The 12794-nt window shown below is 46.1% G+C and overlaps 1 protein-coding gene across 1 annotated transcript in view; it reads right to left on the bottom strand.

Annotated features, from left to right (window-relative positions):
• Positions 1–12794, bottom strand: part of Arhgef37 (Rho guanine nucleotide exchange factor 37) — a 64599-nt gene that overhangs the window by 28247 nt on the left and 23558 nt on the right. The window contains exons 4-7 of the mRNA XM_004631288.3: positions 12454–12601; positions 3287–3486; positions 1620–1750; positions 971–1075 (exon numbers count right to left, since the gene is read on the bottom strand). Coding sequence (XP_004631345.1) covers positions 971–1075; positions 1620–1750; positions 3287–3486; positions 12454–12601 — 584 coding nt within the window. The remainder of the gene's footprint in view (positions 1–970; positions 1076–1619; positions 1751–3286; positions 3487–12453; positions 12602–12794) is intronic.

The following is a 12794-nucleotide window of genomic DNA, read 5'->3' as shown; positions in this document are numbered from 1 at the left end:
CTAAGTTCAATCCCCAGTTCTCAAAAAAAAAAAAAAAAAGATCCTGCTCTGTGAATCTTGAACCTTGGACAGCACATGCATAAACAGGGGTGCTGACCCTCATGCACGGAGGGGCAGAGACCCATCACCACCTCCTTTTTGCCTGTTTCCCGTAGTGCCACCCAGTTTCCATCATCCTGGACCCAGCTGGTCTGTGCAAGTGGATGTGACTGACAGCCTCACCCCTGGTGTGTGTGTGTGTGTGTGTGTGTGTGTGTGTGTGTGTGTAATGAGTCACCACAATGACAAGGATGGAGCTGGGATTGTGGCCCAGAAAAGTGACATCCTAGGTGGACACAATCTGGTGGCCCTGTGGGCAGAATTCACTTTGACGAACGGTATCTTCCTGCACAGCATTTGAATTTTTACTTAACTAGTTGCTCACACTGACACATCAAGATATTCCACCTAAAACTCTGGGCTTCCAGGGTCTTGTTGCTGTTACTATTATTTTTAATCAGAAGTGGTCATGACAGGCCCACATTCCCGCAGAGTGACAGTCTCCCAAAGTCAAATAGTAATGGTTTCCTTACATCTTTACATCATTCAGCTATCTGAATTTCAAATATCACACATGAGTCTGCTGAACATGTTTCCTAAACAGCCTGTCAGAGGTGAAGCTCCTATTTTGTCATGCTGCCTGTTCCCTGCACACCCTACTCAGTAGGGAAGTTACTTGCCTGGAATCTTCTGGCACCTGAGTTTGTCTCCCTGGTTCTAGGTGCTGATCCCTGGAGAAGGGGATGTGAGCCCAGTGATTTGTGACCCAACCCAGTGGACCTGCCCTTGAGTGATGGCATTGGGGGGAGGGTGTTGGGCAGTCAACTGGCTGGGTGACTCACCCACAATGCCTTGTGGCTGGGGCCTCCACAATGTGTGAACTTGGCCAACAGCCCAGACCTGCCCTTTATGAAATCTGCAGGGTCCTCACCTGAAAGTTATCCATGTAAGCAGCCACGTTGTTCTTCAGCTCAGTCACACACAGAGACACCCATTGGAATCTCTCCTCTAAATCATCAAATTCCTTGTCCTCTGTCTGAAAGAGAAGTGTTGCATGTGAGGGCTGAGAGGATCCACACGGGGGCAGTGCACAACCAGCTCCCACATCCAAGTCCTCACTGGGGACCAGCTTTCCACAGACTTGTCTGCCAGAGCTCATTCTTCCAGCCACAAAACTGAGTGGGATAGTTAAAAAGACAGTGTGGCTCAGTGGTTTTTCATTTGGATCATGGAATCAGACACCACCTACTTTCTCATCTATCTGCAAAATGAAGATAATAACACCAATTTCATTGTATGGATTCCATAACCCATAACTCTGGCTTGCAAGAAAAAATTCAACCTGAACTGCTACTAGTAGCTCTGTTTACACAACCCTAGAGACCAGCTGTCTTATCTGTAGCCTAAGAGGGGCTAACATTGCCTCTTCAGGAACAAGTGGGGTCTCTTCTGGGCACCTTATTATCTCAGCCTCAAGTGTCTCACTTCAGAAAGGAGCCTCAGTCTCCCACCTTGCCTACTGCATAGGTTCTGGACCCTTGGGAGGATCTGAGGTGACTTCTCACCCAAGCCATGCTCACCCTGGGCACCAGCCCGGCCTCTTGCTTCAGCATCTGACTTAGCCGGGTCGTTTTCTTGGAGAGGGTGTGTGTGTTGATTCGGGCCAGCCGCTCCCGGAGGGTCAGCTGCTCTACCTTGGTGTACTTGGAGGCTGCACCAACATAGGAGAGGGAGGGCACCTTCAGTGACCAGGGCTGATCCAGGACAGCCAGCATCCCTGACACACTTTGCCGGTCCCTCTGCTCCATCAGGATCTGTCATCAGAATGGGGAGTCACATAGGGAAAGTTCACTGCTCAGTGCCCTCCACTGCAGGTGAGAGCTCCCCACCTGCCTGACCTTGGCATGGCACCATTCCTCCTCAGGTTGCTAATCTGTAAAGTGAGGCTGGCCACCTTGCAGGGAGGATTACATAAGGCTGTAGATGTGAAGAGGAAGAGACACCATAAAGGAAGTCCCAGAGAGTAGCGATTTGTCTGGGAGTCCTTGGTCACTTTTAGCTCTGTCACAATGCTTCCTACTTATCTGATACCTGTCATCATAGGTAGAGAAACAAGCACACCGAGAGACACCAAATATCGTGTGGCATGGTGATGAAGACCCCAAGCTTCAGTGTGAATCCTCACTCTGGCCCTTACCAGCTGTGACCAGTAACAGGTGATGTTAGCTCTCATTTACCCAACTGCAAAATGGGGTTAACAAGGCCAACCTCAGAGGCTTAGCACAAGCGTCAACTGATTTTTTTTTTCCAGTATTGTGAATTGAATTTAGGACCTTGCACTTGCCAGGCAGGTGCTTATTCTACTGAGCTATCTCCCCAGCCCAGCACAAGGGTCAACTAAAAAAACAAAAGAAATACTCTCAGTTACTTCCTTAACAACAATGACCGATCAACCTGCTTGATCACTATATACTGCATACATGTGTTGAATTAGCACAGTACCCCACAAATATTTGTATGACTAAAATAATAATTTGAAAAGGAAATACCAGCTAAATTATCATTATCATGTTGACTGTGTGCAGCTAAGTGTCTCTATACTTGGGCCACTGCTCCATTTTCCAACTCTTTCTATTGCAGCAACAGAAAAGACAGGGTTCCCTTCTGCCCCACTCCAGTATTCATTTTTTCCTCCACACTGTAGCAGCCACACAGTTTGGATAAAGTTGGCCTCACTTTGGCTCACAGGATAGGTGCTTACTGGAATAGACCGATCCATAGAAACCCGCCCTCCTGGCAACACTGGCTGGTTCAGTAATGTTGAGTGCATGTGCAGGCCTAAGCTAATCAGTCCATGGTGGTTTCCTAACCATAGTGACAACTTCATGGAGAGCACACAGCCTGTTGGTCTTCATACAATGAGGCACCAATTCAGTTTTTCTAGCAAAGGGGGAAAAATCCCTATCTTACCATAGAGCGCATGGTGTATAGACATGAGTTTTAGAACAATAGTCACTTAGTACTCTGAGGGAAACCAGCTTGATGATGAAGCAAGCTGTTATAAAAAGCAGGGACAAGAGAATTACAGGAAAATGAAGCTACAATCTTGATCAAATTAAACCTAAAGCATATATGACCTCTGAGTGTATAATTACAAATGCCACAGCATCTTTATTGGTGTGCTACCAGCCTCTTGTAACTGGAAGCATTCTCACTGACGCAACCCCTAAATGCCCCAAGTTCTTACCCACTTCCTTGCGCATCTTGTACTCATTGATGTTGGCATTCACGTCCTGGAGGGCAGACGTTGCCCTCTGAAGGACAGGGTAGGCACTGGCATCAGGAAGTGTGTTTTCCAGGATTTTCTGCAGCAACAGTGGGTACTTGGTAATCCTTTGCAGGGGAATTACCAGTACAAAACTGAGGCCTGAAGGTCCAGCTTGTGGCCTAAGGGAAAAGGCTGGTGTTAGGCAGGTAAAGCATGGGGCCCTGGGCTATGCAGGTCTGATCTCAGGCAGGTCACTGTCTCCCCTGTGGCCCTCATTGTCCTCATGAGCAATCTGGGAGGCCCCGTTGCTAGGGGGGCCGTGTCAGTCCCAGCCTTGCTCCCTCATCTGCACCAAATCGGGTAGTGGTGCGTTCACTGCCCTCGGTCGATGGGTCTCTGCCACTTCCCCTTGAAACACACTCTTCCTTCCACTCCAGAGACTCCCGTGCTCTCTTCTCTCTGCAGTCTGCTCTTTCTACCTTCCCTGTGGCCCTGTCTCTAACCCTGGAGTGTCCGGGAGCCTCCTCCCCACCCGCCAACTCTCTCATTGATCTCATTTGTCTTATGATGTTAAATATATCCCAAACCCACATTTCCATCTCTAACTTTTGTCCAGGGCTCCAGACTCACACAGTCAACTCCCTACTTGACATCTCTACTCCAACATCCCAGGCACAACTCTGTGTTGAGCATCCACATGATCTTTCACTTAATAACATGGCCTGCTGCTTTGGGAGAGCTTGGAGATTCGAGCAAGGGAGTGTGGCTACTCATATATCCTTGGCTGAGGAAACAGTCGTTCTCTATGAAGGGTGGTGATGGTGGTGGTCAGTCGCCTTCTTTGACCAAGTGTGTACCTTCGGGAAGGACTCACATGGGCAGGAAGGGAGTCTCTTAGCTACTTTTCCTTCAGTGCTGAGACATAACACCCAACAGCCAAAGTTAAAGGGGGAGGCCAGCCAAATAGCTCAGAGGATTAAAGCACCTGCAAGCAGGCACAGGGGCCAGGGGCTCGATCCCTGGACCTGCTGTGTCGGCCCTGCCCCCGGGGCATGCTGAGGCAGTGATTGAGACTTGGTGTGGTGGTGTGCTCCTATAAACCCAGCACTTGGGAGGCTGTAAACAGGAGAATCACTACAAGTCCAATCTAGTAGTGAGACCCTGAACACTCTGTAGTCCCTTCCCTAAAATACAGAAACAAACAAACACAAAGTTAAAGGGGAAAAGCCTTACTTAGCTGACAGTTTGTAGAGGTTTCAGTTATAATCACCTGGTGCCAAGGTAGAGTGGCAAGGCACAGGGGACCACAGAGGACAATCAGTTCATGGCAAGCAGAAGATAGGAAAAACAAGCAAGCAAAGGGACTTACCAGGGTCTTTCTATCCCTTGTATTTTATCCAGGCTACTTAGAGCAGGTAGGACTCACATCCTGATGCCCTTGAGCCTAGCATTGCACTATGAATCAATTGCAGTATCACACACTCTAAATCTGAAAGTGCCCTACCTATGACTGCATCACATTTTTTTGGGGGGGTGGCCATCTAGACACAGCCATAACAGGGAGGAAAGGGACACCCACCAGGCCAGCCAGATCAGCTGAATCAGCCCTGGTGATCAACACAGTGACAGATATCACAATCAGATTGGCCTCGCATCTTGTACTGCTGCTACTTACTTTTTTTTTTTTTTTTTTTGAGACAGGGTCTTGTACAGTTCAGACTGACCTTGAACTCATTATGTAGTCCAGTTTGGCACTGAACTCATGGGGAACCTCCTGCCTCAGCCTCCAGAGTGCTGGGATGACAGGGATGTGCCACCATGCCTGGCCTCTGCTGCTTTTTAAAAATCAGAAGAATTGGGCCAGGGAGATGGCTCAGTGGAATAAGCACTTCCCTGGTAAGTGCAAGGGCCTGCCTTCAATCCCTGGTTCCACAAAAAAAAAAAAATCACAAGAACTTAATTTTTCAAGATGCACTTAAGGCATAAATGCTGTGTGCTTTAGTATAAAGTTATAAATAGCTTAACTATAACAAAATGTCATAATTCCTATAACTTCTTTTAAATAGCTTAGCACTTAAATAGATGAAATGCAATAAAATGTTAACTCTTACTCAGTTTAGGAGGGAATATGAGAATGTCTTGCATTATGCTACTTTTTTAAAGGCTTAAAATTTTTATTAGAAAAAGTAAAAAACAAAACAAAGCACTGGAACAAATGCAATGGCAAGGGGCCGGGGAGACAGCTCAGTAGAATAAGCCCTTGCCTGGCAAGCGCAAGGGCCTGAGTTCAATCCCCGGTTCCGGAAAAAATAAAAAAAGAAATGCAGACAAATGCAATGGCACTGCAGCCCACTCCAGAGACACTTCTAGGCCCCTTCCTGATGTCTGGAATTTCGTCAGGAGTTTCCTATAACTATGACACTGGGATGGCCACCAACAAGCTTTTCTTGATTATGACTGGTTTCTGGGAAACCCATAAGATTTCTAGCCTGTAATGTCCAAGTGTGCTACTTGTAAGAATCCTCCCAAGTGCTTCTCAGCCCCACGGTTCAGCCTTTCCTCACTGGCTCCCTTGCCTCTTCTTCTTCCAAAGGAAAAATCTCCACACCAAATGTTCAAGAAAGACCAACATGAGGCCAAGACCAGGCAAAGCAGGTGGGACCCCTCCAGGCTGCACACGTGGGGAGGCAGGATGGGGTTACCCAATGGGTCACCTCCACTACCCATCTGTTCCCACCAACGGTGTCCTGGAGCTTGGCCTATGGTGGGGAGTGGAGGTAGAAACAGTTGGCAGATATTTGCAAAATTCCATCCTCTGTGCGTTTATTTTCCCTGGGAAAGAGCCATCTGCCTCCTAGGAAGAAGCTTCACCTTAGCAATGAAAGGGCACAGGAGGCAGCCCCTCAGGGCCATGGTCACATGCCTTCTTCGGAGCCAGGACGGTAACCATCATGAATGAACTAAAATCATCATAAATGAACACTGGTGCTATTCACATTCATAACTTCTCAAGATAATTTGGAGAAAATGTTTATGCAGTCTCTTAGATAGGCACCAAAGCCAGAAGAACATGCAGATCTGGGTGGGTGTTAGGAAACAGGACTTTTTCTGGCTCTTGGCAAGAGTATCATTTGGCAAGAACTTCTTGGACAGCAGTTGAGCAACACAAGAAACATACGAACCTTTACTCTACTGACCCCACCCTGGAAGCCTACCCAGAGAAGTACTGGTTTAAGCAAACAAAGATAAAGGCAGAAGTTACTCAGCAACTGTATTTATGATAGCAGAAAATTGAAAGTAATTCAAAAATCCATCAACAAGGGAAGGGTCAAATAAATCAAAGTCTATAAACTGTCCTGGAAGGAACTCTCTGTAGCCTTTAAAAAGAACATGAGAGAACTATTCACACTGTTGAGAAAAGATATTCATAACTATACTGATTCAATGAGAAAGCAAGTTCTAGAACAGAATGTACAGTAGAAACCCTTACCCCCCAAAAAAATGTATTCCCTGCTTGTCTGTCTGCTTATCTATCAATCTGTCTGTCTGAAAATATACAGAAGGAATTTGGATGGAGACCGGGGAGATGGCTCAGTAGAATAAGTGCTTGCCTGGCAAGTGCAAGGGCCTGAGTTCAACCCCTGGTTCCGCAAAAAAAAAAGAAAAAGAAAAGAAAAGAAAAGAAAAGAAAAGAAAAGAAAAGAAAAGAAAAGAAAAGAAAAGAAATTTGGGTGGAAAACTAACTACTGGGAGAGTGACAAAGAAATGAGATACCAGGAGAGAATGGACTTTTACTTTATATATTTGTGTATGGTTTGCTTTTTCTTAAATAAGCACATATTACATTTATATTTAAAACCAACAATGAACTGATAAAGGAAAAGAAAGATGGCTCTGTGTCCTGTCCAAGCTAAGCTGCCTTGCCATCATTCTGGAACCTGCATGCTTGTGCTGGCCTGATACAAGTCATCTCCGCCCTGTGCCTCAAGGATACACCTTCAGCACACCACCCTATGCCTATGGCAGAGCTCCCCGCCAGCTGCAGAGGGGTGTTTTTGATCTGCTTGGCTGTTGCAGGCAAGTGTCCCCTTAAAAGGTAGGATAAAATGAACACCTGCCCAAAGAAAGGAGGGACATGCATTTTGCAACCACACAGAATCTCATTAGAAGTACAATCTAAGCTGATATCTGAGAAAAGATGATTTATGGCTGGCACAGTAATTCTAGTTGGTCAAGCTCAGGGAAGTATCCTGAGGTCATAAGCACAAGAAAGCCAAGATCATTGTTTCATGAGAGAGGAGATCAAAAATCATGCTGACAGGGAGGATGTTGCTCCTGGCATGGCCTGAGACCCGACTCAGGGGTCCTGGCAACCTGCAGGTCTTGGGGGTATAGACACAGAGTGAGCAGGGGCGTCTGTCCCTCTGAACACTCAATGACTAAATAAAGGCCTCAAGTGTGCTGTGATTTTGAGAACCACAACCCTCATAACACTTGAACTCTGCCCATTACATGGTATAGCACTGGAAAATACCTAACACTATCTTCTATACATAACACTCAAATCATTTGCAACAATCATCACCTTTCCTTGTGTTCTCTGCTCCCCACTGGGTAATGTTATTCCTACTTCAATCATCTTATTTTTTTCTGGTATAGTTTGTGTCTAGTTGTCCCCCAAACACTCATGCAGTTATGGGGAAGACTTTTAGAGTTTGTGATTAATTCATGATCCAGTGCTGGGATTATGGGTGTGACAGCTCCTGGGATTATGGTGTAAGGGTTGCTGGGATTAGGCGTATGAGTGTTACACCCAGCCTGAGGCAGATAGCCTGCCCTCTTCCATGTGCCACTCTGCCTTGGAGCCAGCTAAGTATGGACTGCAACCTCCACTGTGAGCTACATAAACCTTTCCTTCCTTACTTTTGGGTGTTGGGTATTTTGTACCAGCAAGGAGAGAAAAGTAACTGAGCCATCTTTCTCTTACTATGTACAAGGAAGTCAGGTGTGTTTTCTAATGGCTCTTCTGCAGCACATGCTCTTCTGACCCCTCCTTTCCTGGACTTATTGCACAGAATGGCATGTCTTTTTCTTTCCTTACATCCAGGTGCTAGCATCTGAATACCTCATTATGTCTGTTAATGTCACGTGACCCGAGCATTTGCATAATGAATTAAACATTTCATTAGAAATTATTTTCCAGGCTGGCCAGATAGCTTTGCGGATTAAAGTGTCTGCTTAGGCAGATGGAGGGGCTGGGAATTTGATCCCCAGCCTGCTGTGCTGGCCCCGGGGCACTCTGAGATGGTGAATAAGACTGGGCATGGTGGCACATGCCTTGGGAGGCTAAAAACTGCAGGATCACTATAAATCTGATCTGTGTAGTGAGACCCTATAGACCTTGTACTAAATACATAAAAAAAGAAAACAAAAATTTCTTTTTATTTCCTTTGTTTTCTCTTTATTTCTCCTTTATATTACAGGTAAGTCATTAAATTGATTTTTTTAGTTATGAATTTTGGAATTTTTTTTCAAATCCTATCTCAGGATAACAAATGTATTTAATATTTGTTACAAAAGGGGGGCACTGGAACTGATGGAGTTGAGAACCACAGAATGGTCTCAGAATATAATTTCTGCTCAGCTAAGAGAACTAGAATGGATGGAATTCCCTGAGGATCTCTTGGGTCACTCCAGGAGGTACTTTACCCTTGAGGAAACTAGGCTTCAAGCTGTGAAATGGCTCCTTCTCAGTGAGGGGCTGAGCCAGGTCTACCACCAGGCCACCTGGCTCGAGGGCCTGTGAGAGGCTCAGATTGCAGAGGGCAGCATAGTGACACCTGGGGCTCCCCCACAGCACTGTTCATACATCTGTACACCTGGGAAATATTATACCTAAGCCTCCAGCTTCTCTTGTGAAATCAACTGATCAGGCTACAGGGAACTTGCATTCTATGTGATAACCAAGGCAGATGGTTTGCAGAACACGGCTGTAATTATTCCCCTCCTTGTCTCCACAACCTCTAAATGTGAATTTGGAGGCCCTCCCACCGAGCAGTGAATCTGTTTCCCTGTCTTAGATCTGGGCTAGCTATACCATGTGATTTGAGTGACATTAAGGCTTCTGAAGGCCTTGCTGTCACTACTGCCCTTATAGCTTGCAACTGCTATATGAACAAGCCAGCCTGCAGGAAGAAGAGAGAATCTGTGGCCAGAGCGGAGCCAGCTCACGTGTCCCAGATCATTAAAATGCCCAGCCAGGACCAACAGCGTCCAGGGACTGTGGATCCACTGGGTCCTCATTCCCAAGAAGAATCAGCTTTCTGTTTACTGCAGTTAAACTGCTAACATGCAGAAGCATAAACTAAATAAATGTCCGTTTTAAGGCCTTACATGTTGGGGGGTGGTCTGTTATCTGGCAAGAGCGACTTGATGAGGTAACAAGCCCTGGGACTGGGCTGCAGCTGTGCCCCACAGGGTGCCGCATTCTCTTTCCACTCCTCCCTTCTATCCTATGCCCAGCTCCTTGCTTTCCTGGTTCTATCGTCTGCCTCGCTGCTATGAAAGTGGATTTGGAGGCCCCTGCAAAGCCCACATTTTGAAGACCCACCATGGGAAATGAGCTTAGTTACTTATGAGGCAAGAAACTAGAAAATGGGTTCTTAAAGAAGAGACTTTGGTGGAAAGAGAGAGATTGATGATTGAGAAAAAGGAGAGATGATAGAGATAGAGGAGGATCCATGCAAGACCATCACCTCTGAGTCTATACTGCTATTCTCTTGCCAGGAAAAGGGGTGCCTCAAGGGATGTTTATAAAATAAATTAATAACAATAAAAATCTCTATTTTCCTCCACTATTCTGATTTTCAGAAAATGATCTTCATCCACCTCCATGCAGTGATCGTCCCAGGGAAGACCTAGCCCTTTATTACATGTGGAAGACAAGCAGAGCAATTTGTAGGAAAGGATGGACAACTGGCTCTTACAAAAATGATGACTACCTTAAGTCATACGATGACTGTAAAACCATATCAAGACACCGCTTTTCACCTGTTCCGCAGTGCAAACATCCTAAAGTTTGGCAACACATCCTGGGGGAGGAGCTGTGGGGAAACAAGCTCACTTATCTGTTGCTGATGGAAATATAAAGTGATGTGGCCTTTACCAGGGCAGCTGTTATAGTTTACCAAAATATTCAATAGACATTTCCTTTGACCTAGCAATTCCACTTCTGGAAGAGTCTCTTACAGTTAGACTTGGACCAGAATGAGACAGTTTATATTAGTGAATAATGAATAAACATTGTAGCGCTGTCTATTATATGAAAAGAACAAGAACAAACCAAATGTCTGTCCACCCACAGAGACCAGCTAGATAAACTGTGGTCTAGCCACCTGGTAAAAGAACACGCATACAGCTAAAGAACCATGGATGTTATGTGTTGAAATGCAAAGACCTCCAAGAGAGATATAAACATAATGAGATTTTTTTTTTTAAAGATACAAGCTTTCATTTAAAAGTCAGAAGGTTAAGAGTGTTTGGAATTGCTAACCTACACAAAAAGGAACTATACAAAGATACATAAGAAAGTCTAAAAAGTTACCTTAACTTTAAGGTAACCATTAAGACTTCTGAAGGCTTTCCCTTTGTTGTAGGCAGCCGAGTTAGACAGAAATATTACAAGCAGTTAGACAGGGCCAGGCCCTCAAGGAGACAAGATGGAAGACAAGGTGGATTTGCAACTTGGAAGAGACAGACACTCCCATATGGGCCACACCTCAAAACCAAGAAAAAAAGAAGAAGCACAGCTACATACTTCCCTAGGAATGGGCATCAGGGATTGATATCCTAAATAGTATCAATCAACTTGAAAGAACCCAAATGAGTCACTAGCTAAACCCCCAACAGGAAGAGACCCTGTTCCGTATTTGTGCCCGCTTGCTACATGACTCGCTTTCCCATTTGATACTGGATTTAATCAATTTTACCTGAGCAATGGTGCTTGTAATCTCATTGGTTGACCATAGTTTTGTCCCACCTCATGCCCAACTAAGGGAGTTCCCATGTCTTCTCCACCACCTTAGACCCGCCTCACCACATGGTTTTCCTCTATAAAAGTCCCTGCCAGAGACAGTTTCCTGGGGGAAACTACTTGCTCGGGCCCCATCCTCCTGTCCCTCTCCCGGGACAGGAGCTTTCTTTCTCTCAATAAATATATTCTGCTCGTAACCTCCGTTTGTTCCTAAAATTCATTCTTTGGTTTTAGAGAACATGAACTCGTGCAGGTCAGGTCCAGAGATCATTTTTCTCTATGTCATTTAGAGGTTCCCTCTATCGTTTGGAGGTCACCCACCCAAGACCAGTTTTTCTCCCTGTATCACCTTCAGAAGGGGTGGTGACTAGGTAATGAAGGGACAGAGTTGGGGAGGGTTTTTTCACTATGTAAGTGTCTCTTTTTATAGTTTTTGAATCATATAACTATGTTACTCATTCAAAATTTTACACTTAAAAATGTGCTTCCTGCATTTTTCTACCTGGACTCCCACCCACAGACACTAGGGCTGTGAGGCCACTGGGAGTAGTTGTGACTCTTGTCCATGGGCAGGACTTCAGCCTTCCGTAGAGCAGGGAGCCAAGGTGATACACTCCTGCTTCCATCCCTGGTACTGATAGCCCCTGCTTCCTACCACACCACTGCCTTTCCCTACTGTGGCCTAAGTGCTGGTCACTAAGTATTTCTGGCTCTCTGTCTCAGGATACATGAAAGGATGCTATGCCCTGCATCCTGACAGACGGATAAAGCAGTAAATAGCTTAGGCCAACAGTGAGAAGAGATGGCTAGCATTTCTGAACTAGAGCACTCAAAACCAGCACTGGGCCTCCAGAGCTCTGGGCCCTTTGTCAGCTGCTGCTAATGTTCCAGACAGTGGCTGCTGCGCATGTGCATCCTGCAAGGAGGACAAGTAAAAGGAGAACCCCCCTTGGAGCATAAGGAAGACAGAAACCCAGGTCTGAAACCCTGAGGTTTAGGAGCTGCTTGTCTCAGCAGCATGGCCAGGCCTTGCCTGACTGATAACTGACGCACCCTGACGCAGTCCCGGGCAGGGCTGAGCTAAACAGCCAGGCTCGCTGGTCACACTACTCACAGCACAGCCTGGATGATGCTCTGGATCTCCTGCTGCAGCTCTGGCTCCTTCCGGTACGCTTCCAGCAGCAGCAGGGCCTGGTCATAGTTGGCACAGTAGACCTTATATACTTGCTCAAAATCCTCTCGGAATTCCAGAAATAAGTTACCTAGTGGCAAACAAGCAAAAGGGGCTATCAGGGTGTGTGTGCATGTCCTCCTGCTTGGAACAGGCAGGCAGTAAGCCAGCCACTCCTGCTCCGCAGTGAGCCTGCTGGGCTTCACCAGCCTCTGCCTTCGGCCAGTTGTCTCCTCTCCTGGGTTTCTGCTCTTCGTCTCAGTTTTTTTTTTTTTTTTTTTTTT

Source organism: Octodon degus, unplaced genomic scaffold (genome assembly GCF_000260255.1).
Source record: "Octodon degus isolate 3935 unplaced genomic scaffold, OctDeg1.0 scaffold00040, whole genome shotgun sequence".
Taxonomy (NCBI): Eukaryota; Metazoa; Chordata; class Mammalia; order Rodentia; family Octodontidae; genus Octodon; species Octodon degus.
Note: the sequence above shows the minus strand (reverse complement) of the source record. Positions and strands in the feature narration are given on the sequence as shown.